This window comes from Gossypium arboreum, chromosome 3 (assembly GCF_025698485.1).
Source record: "Gossypium arboreum isolate Shixiya-1 chromosome 3, ASM2569848v2, whole genome shotgun sequence".
NCBI lineage: Eukaryota > Viridiplantae > Streptophyta > Magnoliopsida > Malvales > Malvaceae > Gossypium > Gossypium arboreum.
Genome location: NC_069072.1, coordinates 4,329,909 through 4,342,917, shown reverse-complemented (window position 1 = coordinate 4,342,917; position 13,009 = coordinate 4,329,909). Strand labels below are relative to the sequence as shown.

The 13,009-nt window shown below is 36.0% G+C and overlaps 1 protein-coding gene across 2 annotated transcripts; it reads right to left on the bottom strand.

The window, feature by feature from the left end:
• Window positions 1–549: 549 nt before the first annotated feature.
• LOC108476368 (uncharacterized) lies at window positions 550–4,458 on the bottom strand. Of its 2 annotated transcripts, none has more exons than XM_017778568.2 (4): window positions 3,459–4,458; window positions 3,124–3,262; window positions 1,882–3,039; window positions 550–1,309 (listed from the first exon to the last, which is right to left on the bottom strand). In XM_017778568.2, the coding sequence occupies exons 1-4, from the start codon at window positions 4,313–4,315 to the stop codon at window positions 941–943; spliced, it is 2,523 nt and encodes an 840-aa protein (XP_017634057.1). In that variant the 5' UTR covers window positions 4,316–4,458; the 3' UTR covers window positions 550–940. The 2 variants fall into 2 exon arrangements, with proteins under 2 accessions (XP_017634057.1, XP_017634058.1); XM_017778569.2 differs by having other exon boundaries at window positions 550–1,306.
• Between the last annotated feature and the right edge of the window lie 8,551 nt (window positions 4,459–13,009).

Genomic DNA, 13,009 nt, shown 5'->3' with positions numbered 1-13,009 from the left:
CCATTTTTCTTTCACAACTAGAATTTTAAATGTAAAAGATTAAATTTATTGAAATATTTAGAATTATTAGAATTAGGGTTGATTTGATAAAATGTTTAAAAGTTGATGACTAAATATGTTATTATATACCACCTCACTATTTCTGTTAGGGTGATCAAAACAAAAATAAACCATTTGAAATTGAAAGTTTTTGTAATTCAATGACCCAAAACAACACACTAATAGTTGAGTGCCGTATATTTTACTCAAAATCTAAATTAAAAAAAAAATCAAGTGATGAGTAATCCAAATTTAAAGACCAGATAAAAAAAAAAAAAACTGTCAAGTTCTAAGACTAATATGGACAAAAAAAAAATTCAAAAATCCAAAATTAGGGATTAAATGTTATTTTATCCCTCAAATCAAAGGGAGCCATCTATTTTATAACAGCAACAACAAAGCACTGGCAGTTACATCAAGGTGAAACCTGAAAAATATTACTTTTATCTATGACAACCTGGTCCAAGGTAGCAAGGTTAGATGTGGAACACAAGAAAATGGCAAATTACGTTACATGAACTCGGTAGGAATCTACTACGACCACATTATATATAACACAATCTTTTACATCAATTTTGAAAGATCAAAGTGTCAGTCCTACGTAGTCTGGATGGCATAAAGCACTAATCTAGCATAAGAAGACAATATTCCAAGATATGCTACTATAGAGGAAAAGATATATCAAGCACCACATAAGCCATAGGAAAAAAATACTAGGATTAAAAAATAATAACAGAGGTAGGCTCTGCAATATACAAATATCAATTTAATTTAAGTTACCAACATTAGGGGGTTCTATCTCTGTAACTTTGTACATGAAAGGCTTACCAAAGGTGGAGATCATTCATAGCTGAATCACTGTTGTTTTTATCCTTTTATACATGGGAAATGAACTGCATGCTTATTGTAGTGAGCTGCCTAGAAATTTGGCCTTGCAAGTTGGACACATATAACCAACTGAATCTGATTGTATTTCAGAATCGACGGCCTCCTGGTTGAACTCCGTCCCACACCATACACACAGAGTTGTAAGCTGAGGCTTGCCAGCCATATTTAACAAGACTTCTGACCCAAACTGAACCGATGAAGTGTAATCACCTTCTATAGCTGGATTATTAGCCAACTCTACTGGAACCTCTGGCAACGAGGAAGATACTTGCACACCGCCAATGCTCAAATTGATCGCCTCTGTTTCAACCAACTTCGGCTCATCAAATCCTGTAACATTGTCAAGCCTCTCGTTGATGCTGCATAAACCATCTTCTCCCTGCTGTTACACATAGAGAACATGAATATTAAAGTAATTTCTTCAATGAAACCACTTCTCCTCGATGACCTAGCATTGGTAAGAAAACTATGACGTCTACCTCCCCCCCCCCCCACCCAAAATGCCAGGATATATAGGCAACTGATATAGCATATTAAGTAAACCATCAATAGGTCACGTTGCACAACCTTTCTTCTGTGCACAAAGAAGAATTTAACATAAAATAAAAAGTTAATAACCTTATTTCAATTCTATGGATGTAAACATTTCTGTTTAGTTGAGAAAGTTGTAAAAATTCTGAAACTACTCATAAAGGAAGAAATGAGGAACCATCTAAACTTTTTTTTGATGAACCAGGCCAAACAATGTAAGCAATCAAAGAGGAAAGCTTACTGACGGCAACTATACAACCAAACTGAGGCAAAGTGCACTCCAAAAGAAAAAAATGAATGATAACATCGATAAATGGAGAGGAACAATGATACAAGAGCTCTAGTAAGCAGAACAATAATCTCAAACTGTTTACATCACATTGTACTGATAAAGCAACAAAAATCAGAACAGTGGCTTTATACCTTGTCCGAGATAGAATTTGCAACCAATGGACCATCGACTGGTAACAATAGGGGCATTGATGATTCAGGGACTTCAGCCTGAAGTACATTTTCTCCAGATGTTTGACGTATAGTCTCTGGTGAAACATCTTTAGCTGGCTCACAACTATTCCCTAAACCAACAACTAACTCAGAATTGGTACTGATATCCACTTCTTCAGGTTTAGGATTCTCCTTTGTGCCCGCACCAACTAAATTGACTTCATTCTCAACATCACAGACACCCTGATCGGTGGAGGGAACAAGTAAATTTCTTTCAGGACCTCTATGTTGCTCAATGCCAGACTTGTCAGCTTCTTCGGCATGAATTGTTAAACCATATTTTCTGACTACAGTTTCAGACGTACTACCATTTTGCTCGTCCATACAATCAGAAATTGTAGCATCAAAAAGAGAATCCATATTTGCAACACTGATAGCTTCATCAATCTTCTTCATCTTCTCATCAATGACCATAGGCTCACTGGTTTGTTGACATAAATCTTGATCTAGCGTTCTATCAGTCACTTCATCCTCTGTTCCAGAATCACTTGAAGGCGAATCAGAATTCATTTCATGATCAGAAGTAGAAGCAGGAATATCTGGAATTGGAACTGCATTCAATTTATCAGGACTCGATCCATCATTGAGTTCATATCTAGGCACAGCAGTACTAGTTTCAAGAATAGAATTCTGTGCAATTTCAATTAAAGCATCCATTTTGGAAATCCTCGCGGGCAACTCTTGCTTAGTTGCAACCTCAGTTCTCCTGGGAAGCGTCAGTAAACCAGGTGAATCTTCAATTCCTCTCACAAAGTTCCTAACATGGATCCCTACATGGCCATTGTACCTACGCCGTTCATGAAATACCTTATGGCAGAATTGGCATTCAAATTTCCCATCTCTAAGTATCACACCATCTCCAACAGAAGAACCAAGCCTGTACCTCCTTGTAGTCCTTTGGTGAAATGATAAAAGATGTTGTAAATATGCATCCTTCTCATCAAAAGTCATATTGCATTTATGACATTCAAAAAGATCATGTATTTGAACTTCTGCCAGGTTATCCATTCCCAGTAAGTTGACTTCCTTCTCACGTTCAGTCCGCCTTTGATCATCTCCTTTCTGGATTGCACCTTCCTGCCATTGCATGAACATAAAAACTGTTAAGAATTTCTTCTTCTTTCACGAGTTAAAAAAATGTTCCCCGCAAACATCACTTACAATTTCAGGAGCCATTTGATAAATATGCTGAGCAATGTCGCAAACATTATCCATTGTCAAGGGTGCATCATGGAGACCAAAGCAGGATTGCAAGTATGCAGCGACTTCTTTACATGATATAAAATGCCGCCCACCGGGACTGAAAACAAAAAGAAATAATGATGATGTCTATGATATATACATACAAAGGAAAAATACTGTTAATGTTAAGAATAGAGTGTCTTTGATTAACTAAAATATAACCCAAATTCAGAAAAATTATAAATTTATGATTTGTTCTTTTGCACTCACAATAAAACTACAAGAATCTACAAATAAACCTACGAAGAAATCACCTAATATATCTCCGGCAATATACAGAAGCACGACCTTCCTTCCTCTTTAACCCTAACAAAAGCTTCCACCCTATCGGCAGGACATCTCCGAAGATGCTAGCATCAACAATCTTCCTCTTCCTTCTCCTGCTACACCACTGCCCACCCAGATCCCTCATAAACCCTAGCAAAGCCTCCTCACTTCCCGCCATTCCCTCGGTCCTCCTTTTCAATTCCTCCGCATAAGGATCCTCCAAACCGCCCAATGCGACCAAATCGACGGCAACTCCATTTTTGTTCACAATCTCTAAACCCCGCTCTCTCTCTTCCTCGGAATTAACAGCCTGCACATTGGGCTTCCTCCCTCTCTTCCTCTTCCCAAGGCTGATCATTGCATCTTTAATCTCAAAATCCACCATGGTATCCCTCATCCCGTAACTTACAATGGCGTCCCTAGGGGAGGAAGGAGGGGTAGTGAAATCGAGATGCTGGAATTCAGGGTGGGATTTGAGGGAGACCTTGAGGGAAGATATTATGGATCGGTTCTCTAGGGCTTCGGGGTCATGTAGAGGAGGGAAAGGAGGGGCCGGTTTGGGGGCCGGAAGGAGGCCGGGGATGCGGTGGCGGAGAGGGTGGTGATGGGAGGAATGATGGTTGTTAGGGGAAAGACGGGCGAATGTCTGGCGACGGGAGCCAGCGGATTCATTGAAGCTGGAACGGTCGATGGAAGGGATTACGAGGTTGTCGGAGCAGTGAAGGTCGAAGGCGGTTGGGGAACAAAGGGAGAGGGAGAGGAGCTCGGATTGGGTTAGGGTAGTTAAGTCTACGGAAGGGAGAGAATCCAGGGTCAGTGGCTGGTCGGCGGTGAGAGTGGCCATTGCGGTGGTTCAAATGGCGGCGGCCACCTAAGATGATTTGGATGATTAACTAATGTCTAATGCCCTAAAACCTGAATGCAGCATTTCGGTACAAATTGAATTGAATTGGGCCTTAGTGCTTACCTATTCGTGCTAACAAAGGAAAGAGTAAATAATAATAATAATAATAATAATGATGTTATACGATCAAAATAGTCAATTTTATTTATCTTGGGTTAAATTTTAGTAATTTATTTTTGAAATGTTACGTTTTAATCACTTTTATTATCATATTGTAACATTTTAGTCACTGAGCATTAACTGTCGTTAACAAGGTAAGAGTAAGTTCATTGGCATATTAAATCATCATTTCAAATAAAAATTATAAGTTAAATTATACAATTGGTCCCTACATCTTTGTCATTTTGAGCAATTTAATTTTTTTCTTTTATGTTCTTTGAAGTTTCCTTTCCTTTTCTTTATTTTCCATTCATCTTCTTCTTCTTTCTCTATTTTTCTCCCTTCTCCATTTCTTTTAATATATTTTTTTCTATGTTTTCCATTTATTTTTGTTAAAACTAGTCCATATACTTTTATTTTTTTGAACAATTTAATTTTTCTTTTTATTTCTTTATTTTCCTTTTCTTCTTCCCTTTATTTTTCTCTTTTCTCATATTTTTCTTTGCATAAACATAATTTTTGCCTACTAAATGAATCAAATCATTGTTTCTTTCACATGATTCCTAAATTGAATTTCATTGAAAACTAAATATCAATTATTCTTAATCAAATCTCAATTTGAATATAACCTATTTTTGAAACTAAAATTGGATCTAACTAATCAATATAAAAATCATATCCTTAATCAAATCTAAACATAAATTGAATTCTTCATACTCAAAACAATTTTTTTTCTGTTTCCAAACTTTTACAGAATCATGTAGGTTATTCATTTCCTTTTCTTTTATTTTTTGATGAACAAAATTAAGCAAACGATAAAATTGATCTAAACCTTTTTGGATATTCCCAAGCAATCTTGATTGGAAGATGTGCATGGATGAATCGAAAAGAGAAAGGGAGCATGGAACCAAACAGTTTGGGTAAAGTTGAGGGTAAGTTTCGTATGGTGATCGTTTTAGTCATTGATAGTGTAGAGTTTGTTTGAAGAATCTGTGAAACAACGTAGTTTCAAGAGGGTAAGAATGTTATAGGTAAGATAGATAAGGTGGTTGTGAGGGTTGGTTAGGAGGTTAAGGTAACAGGTTCGAGAAATTTTGTTGAGGGTGGACTGCCATAAGTCACGACTGGCGAGGCCTTTGAGTGAAACGAGCTTGTCGACTAGGTCATTGAGATATCCAAATTAGTTTGTTAAAGCAATGATTGACAATGAGGGTTTATAATTATGGGGTGAGAATATGCGAAGTAAATTTTATTTTGGTTTCAGCTTTTTCTAAGATTGAGAAAGTTTGGTTTGGATCTTCTTCGAGTTTGAGAATAAGAATGTTTGATAGTGTGGGGGATTAGGGATTGGTTTTTTAAGATAAAAGTAAAACATTATGAGATTAAGAATTGATTGTTGAGATTAAGAATAAAGAGAAGTGATTTGCCAGATGAAAGTTATTTCCAATTTTATTTACATTCAAAAAGTTTTATATCAATGCAGGAGAATATGGGTTCGAGTATGTTGAAGCGCATTATTCTCCTATTTATAGGTCCGGGAGAGGTTATGGATAGTTTTAAACATTGTGTCAAAAAGAATAGATATGATCAAAATCTTTAATAAGATTATTAAAAAAGTAATAATCTACATTATTGGATTTTAGGAAAAGAAACTGAGAGAGGAAGACCATCCAAATTACTATATATATTACATAAATGTTCACTTTTACAGGCCTATACATTATATATTTTCTATCATTCTCCATACCGTTACTATTATTCTTTAACTTTTTAAAGGGATAGTGTCACATTGGGCACATATACTTTCATAAAATGTCTAATATGTATTTTATTATAATACATGTACTTTAATAAAATATCCAATGTGATACCTCAACTTTGAAAATGTCTACTGTGGTAGTTGAACTATCAATATGTGCTTTTTCATTATGGTACATGGTGTTAACACTGATTGAAAATTGTTAAACTAGTCAATGAAAATTCGAAGAATCTTATTAATAAAGAAGAAGTAAAGATTAAACTTACATGAAAATACTTCTACTTTCATGGATAACATTAAAATTATTTAAAAATCAATTAAAAATATTATTTTAAATGGAAAACTCTTCGGAGAAAATGAAGTCTGCTTACTTAAATGAAGAAGATGACATTTTTGCTTATGTAAGTTTAATACTTACTTATTTAAAAATAAATTAAAAATGTTATTTTGAACTAAATTTAGTCATTAACTTTCTAAAAAGAGTCAAAGCTTTTTTAACAAAAATGATAACAAAAATATTAATTTTTAACGAGGTTGGTGTGACAACTTGCATAGCAATCCACATGTTGAGACATAGCTAGGCGTAGGCAGTGGCTTTGCCCCCCTTAACTGAGGGGTAAAATAACAGTTTTAGTCTATTGTAGTTATGAATTATTTAATTTAAGTCCTTTTTAAGCTTTTTTTTTTTACTTTTTGCCCTAAACTTCTAAAACTTTATTTTAGCCCCCTCCCCCCCAATATCACATTCTTGGCTTCACCCCTATTCGCATGTACTTCATGTTGACGTAGTACTATTTGTCTTATATGTCATGTCAATAAATAATTTAAAATTATAAAAATAAAAAAAGTTATAAAAAAATTAGCATGAATTAGACTTGGATTGCTACGATATTTAAAATATTAACATTATAATCAATATTTCTATTAAAAAATAACAATACTACTCTTTTTAAAAGGTTGATGGTCAAATTCGACTATCTTCAATTGGTTGGGGGCCAAATTTAACTAAAAAAAAAAAAGAATAAGAGCCAACTTATCAAAAGATGTAAACATTAAGAGCTAATTTTATCATAATGCCTTTGGATTTTAGTTTTCAAATTTCATATTTTGGGTTTCAATTTCAAATTTGATGTTTTGTATTTATTTATATTTAATAACCATAATTTATATTTATTTTTAAACTCTTCATCATCTTATTAACTATTGGTGTACGAAATTTTTGCACTAACGATACATTAAATATTCTTCCAAAATTTTATTATCAAAGAATAATCCATTTAACTTGAAGTTCTGATCTAAAAATATATAATACTACTAATTTGCTTTAAAACACTTATTGCCATTAACAATTAATTGTATTTAATTAATTTATGATATATATTTGAAAAACTTTGAACCCTTTATTTTCTACCATATTATTAAATTAGTATTTAAAGGTATTTATAATTTAAAAACAAATTGTATAAAATTTTATTGATTCTAAAATAGAGTTATAAAATGAATAAAAGTATAAGCATATTCATTACAATAAATCAAAATAACTAATAATTAAGGTTAAAATATTAATTAAAAATTATTAATTATTTTTATATTTTATAATTAATTTTATATTTTCATATTTATTAACGTAATAAAATAAAGCTATAATTTTTTTTGTGAATTACAAGAGAAGGGTAAAGTTCTAATAGGGCACGACTCAAACCTAGGCTACACGTGGGGCGATGAACACGACCAACACACAGGGTTCAAATAAAGCTATAACATGAATATAAGTCTAAGTATAAAAATAGAAATTGATTTTATCTTTTAATTATCAAATTAATTAGTGTTAGAGTTATATATTAATTAAAATTAAAATTTAGATCTACAAATGACATCCATTTGTAGCATTTAAGAAAAATCATCAATAAGAATATGAAATTACATCATAAAGATATTCAAATGATAATGACACGGAAAACATCAAAGACATATTAAGACCATTAGATAGACATGTAAGATAATTTTTTTTAAATTACAAATTGTTTCTTATGTGCGAAGTTAATACTCATTTATACTTTCTTTTTATTTTATTATTATTATACATGAAGTTATAAACAGATGAAAGAGAGATTTAAAAAAAATTACCATATAAAATTTTAATAATTATTTTTAATCATCATTATTAAATGTGTTTATTACTTTAATGTAAATATTTTTCATATTTAATTAATTTAAATATTATTTGCATTAAATATGTTGTATATGGTATATAATTTATTTTTAATTTATGAAAAATAAAAGCGTTGGGTAAAAAGTAACACTTTTTCTATCAATTGAAATAGAGGATTATTTGATCAAATAGATTAACTAAAAATGTTAAATAGTGAGAAAAAATAAATATTTTTTTTGAGGTTTGTACTTTCGTCCTTCATATTGAAACCCACATGAGAACTTGTCAATAAAGTTAAGAAATACACTAAAGAGTAAAGAAGAATTCCATCATGTCATTTACAGAGATAAGAAGGGTATTTAATACAAATATTGCTGCTAACTAACTAACTGAATTACTGCTTAACTAGCATAACTGCTAATACTAAAGTTATTCATAACATGCCCCAAGCTTTGCCAACTTCCTTTCATGAACCATAACATGCCCAGAGCTATGTCAACTTCCTTTCATGCTTAGAGGTACATGATCATCAGACACCACACGCAGCTGGCTTCTGAACTTGCTGAACAACCCGATTGAGAGAGGTTTGGTTAAAATATCAGCCACTTGATCTTGGCTGGATACATGCCCCACTTGCAAAGATCCCTCAGCAACCTTCTCTCGCACAAAGAAAAGATCCAACTCGACATGCTTAAATTTCGAGTGCATGATAGGATTACTGGCAACAGCAATAGCAGCAACTATCGCACCAAACTAAAGCCTTGACCTTGATTGAAACAGAAAGCTCAGATAGTAAGGACTGAATCCAGATCATTTCAGTGGTAACATGCGCAAGGCTCCTGTATTCTGCCTCTGCAGTTGATCTAGAAACTACCTGCTGTTTGCGAGAACTCCAGGAAACGAGATTACCACCAAAGAAAACACAGAACCCCGAAGTGGACCGTCGATCATCCGAGTCAGACCCCCAACTGGCATCGGAGTATCCTTCAAGTAAAAACTTTGAAGACCTAGTGAACTGCAACCCATGACTCAGGGTCCCTTGTAAGTAACGTAGGATCCTTTTGACGGCCTTAAAATGAGAATCTAAAGGCTTGTGCATGAACTGACAAACCCTATTAACAGCAAATGCAATGTCCGGCCTAGTAATGACAACGTATTGAAGAGCACCTACAATGCTTCTGAACAGATGCTCATCTTCAATGGGATTACCCTCATGACTAGAGAGGTGGCAGATGGAGACCATAGTTGTAGGAGAACTATTTACCTTGTCCATTGAGGCTCGACAAAGTAAATCTTGAATGTACTTTTGTTGACTGAGAAATACACCATTAGCGGAATAAGTGACCTGAATTCCAAGGAAATAGTTTAACCGCCCAAGATCTTTGAGAGAAAACCGATCATGAAGTTCTGTAACAAATTTATCTATTGCTGAAGAGTTGGTTCCAGTGACAACTATATCATCAACATAGACCAGGACGTATATCAACTGAGACCCCGTCTTTCGAACAAAAAGAGAGCTATCAGCCTTAGACACTTGAAACTTAACCTCGAGAAGAAACTCTTTTAGCTTATAAAACCAAGCTCGAGGGGCTTGTTTGAGGCCGTATAACGCTTTCCTCAGCTTGCAGACAAGTGTTTGACCACCGGGCCCTAGTTGTTCAAACCCCGGAGGTTGCACCATGTAAGTGTCCTCCTGTAAATCACCATTTAGAAAGGCGTTATTGATGTCCACCTGTCGGAGAGACCACCCTAGTGAAATAGCAAGAGCCAGCACTAGCCTGATTGTTGTGGGTTTGACAACAGGACTAAAAGTCTCCTGGAAGTCAACTCCCGCTTCTTGAAGATAACCTTTAACAACTAACCTGCCTTTATATCTAGCCACCGAACCATCCGAGTTTCTTTTCACCTTAAAGATCCACTTGCAGCCAACAGCTTGAAGTCCAGCAGGTAGGGGCATGAGATCCCAAGTACGATTTGAAATCAAGGCATCATTCTCGCTTTCAAGCAGCAGAGTCCACGAGGGCTCAAAAGCTTCACTAATGGAAGAAGGCTCCTTGTCAGCTAGAATAGAAGAGAAAACTTTTGGTTTGAACACCCCACTCTTAGACCGAGTTTGCATAGGATGCAAATTTGTAGTTGAAATGCCTCTTGTAGAAGAATCAGGCTGAGCAAGTAGAGCTAAAATATCAGCTGGTTCTGAAGAACCAGACCTTGTTGGAGAGGGAGATCGAACTAAAGTACCAGCTGCTGCTGAAGAACCAGAACACGTAGGAAGAGAAGCATGACTAGAACCAGGAGCAGGCACAGAAGAACCTCTAGATGGTTCAGAAGAAGGAGAGTTTGTTGAACCAGGCGAAAGAGTTTGAAGAACCAAAGGAACATAAGACTGTTGACGATCAACTCTGACTGATACCACAGGTGAACAGTGAGAGAACCCCAACTGAAAAGGGAACTGAAACTTGTCGAAAACCACATGCCGAGAGACAAGAACACGACCAGAATTAGTAAGGCACTTATAGCCTTTTTGATTGTCACCAATACCAAGGAACACACACTTTGCAGACCGAAATTGTAACTTATGTTGATTGAAAGGCCTTAAGTGAGGAAAGCAGGCACACCCAAAAACCTTCAATTGAGAATAAACAGGTTGATGCTGAAAAAGCTTCTCATATGGACTGATATGATTTAGAACAGGTGTAGGCAACATGTTAACGAGATGAGCTGCATGAGCAAACGCATAAGACCAGAACTTCAATGGCTCAGAAGATTGAGCTAACAAGGTCAACCCCATTTCAACTATTTGCCTATGTCTCCTTTTAGCAACACCATTTTACTCAGAGGTGTGGGGACATGTGATTCTGTGATGAATGCCAAGACGAGACAGTTCCTTGGACAGCGAACGATATTCGCCCCCCCGACACTTTGAAGAACCTTGATTGAGTGATTAAACTGCACTTGCACCATTCGATAAAAATGAAGGAAACACTGAAACACCTCAGACTTCGACTTCAGAAAATACAACCAAGTATATCGACTATGCATGTCCACAAAAGAAACATAATAGGAAAAACCATTAGAGTGCACATGAGCTGGTCCCCAAACATCAGACACTACAAGTTCAAAGGGGGAGGAATACATCGTCTTTGAAGAATTAAAAGGTAATTTGTGAGACTTGCCAAGGTGACAAGCGGTACATATATTGGGTAAACTAACGCTCTTAAACGAAACATTACAAGAACGCAAAACATTCGCAAGCGTAGTAGCACACGGATGACCGAGTCTGTTATGCCATAACATAGGAGATGAAACTTGAGCTGTGTAAATAGCAGGCAATTGAGACTGTTGAACATCAACACCAGCATGAGAAGATCGCGAGAAATCAAATCTATAGAGTCCCTTATGCATGTGGCCCACTAGCAGAGTTTTCTTTGTCTGTAAATCCTTCACAAAACACAAATAAGGGTGAAACTCAAAGTAAACAGCATTATCACGAGCAAACTGTCCTACAAACATTAAATTTTTGCACACTGTAGGAACATGTAGAACAGTCTGAAGGTGTAAAAGCCTTGAACCAGCCATGAAGTGAGAAGTACCTACATGAGCAATGGACACAGAGGTACCATCACCCATAGAAACTTGACTTGTACCTGTGTACGGGGAAGCAGTAGCTAGATTGGCCATATCAGGAGTGATGTGATTGGTTGCCCCAGAATCAGGATACCAAACCTGAGCAGGTGGAGAAGAAACATGAGCCCGAGAAAGCTGCTGACCGGATGAAGGTTGAGGACACGACCCGCAGCAATGAGACACAGGTGAGCAAGAAGAACAGTCTTGACCATGTAACCGATGGTAGTTGACTAATATCGAGCTAGTGGAACCAACACCAGAGAAGTTCTCATCAAACCTGTGATAACAAGTTTGAACTAGATGTCCAACTTTACCACATAGTTGACACTGTAGCCTGGAGCGCGACCAACCTCGACTCTGCCCTCTGGACCTGCCACGAGACCAGCCATGACTTTGCCCTCTGGACCCTTGTTTATGATCTTGAGAATAACGACTGGACTCAACAGACTGTTTCGAACTATCATTATTCCCTAGTTGTCGAGAAGCCAAATTGGCTTGGCAAGGAGCTTCTGTTAAGACTTCCAATTGTCGTGCCTCACAGTCAAGCAACATTTCAATCAACAAATCAAGAGACAAAGGAGTCGCAGACGCAAATACCCGAATAGACTCAAATTCAAGAGAGAGACCAGCCAAGATGACATTCACTTGTTCTTGCTCAGAAACAAGACTACCAGCAGCAGTCAAAGTATCACTAAGACACTTTACTTTAGACACATACTCTTTAACAGAAAGATTCGCTTTCTTGAGGGAGTATAAAGCATGACGCATGCTCGAGACTTTAATGGTAGACTTTGCACTAAACCGCCTTTCGATGGTCATCCATATATCAAAGCTGGTCTTGGCAGTAGTAAGATGAGCCAAGATATCATCTGTCACAGTGGATAATAACCAAGAAGCAAGAAACTTATCTTGTTTCTTGTGAACCAGAAAGGCTGGATTTTCATATTGTTGACCATCAGACCCAACGATGAAAGGAGAAGGGGAAGGAACAGTACCT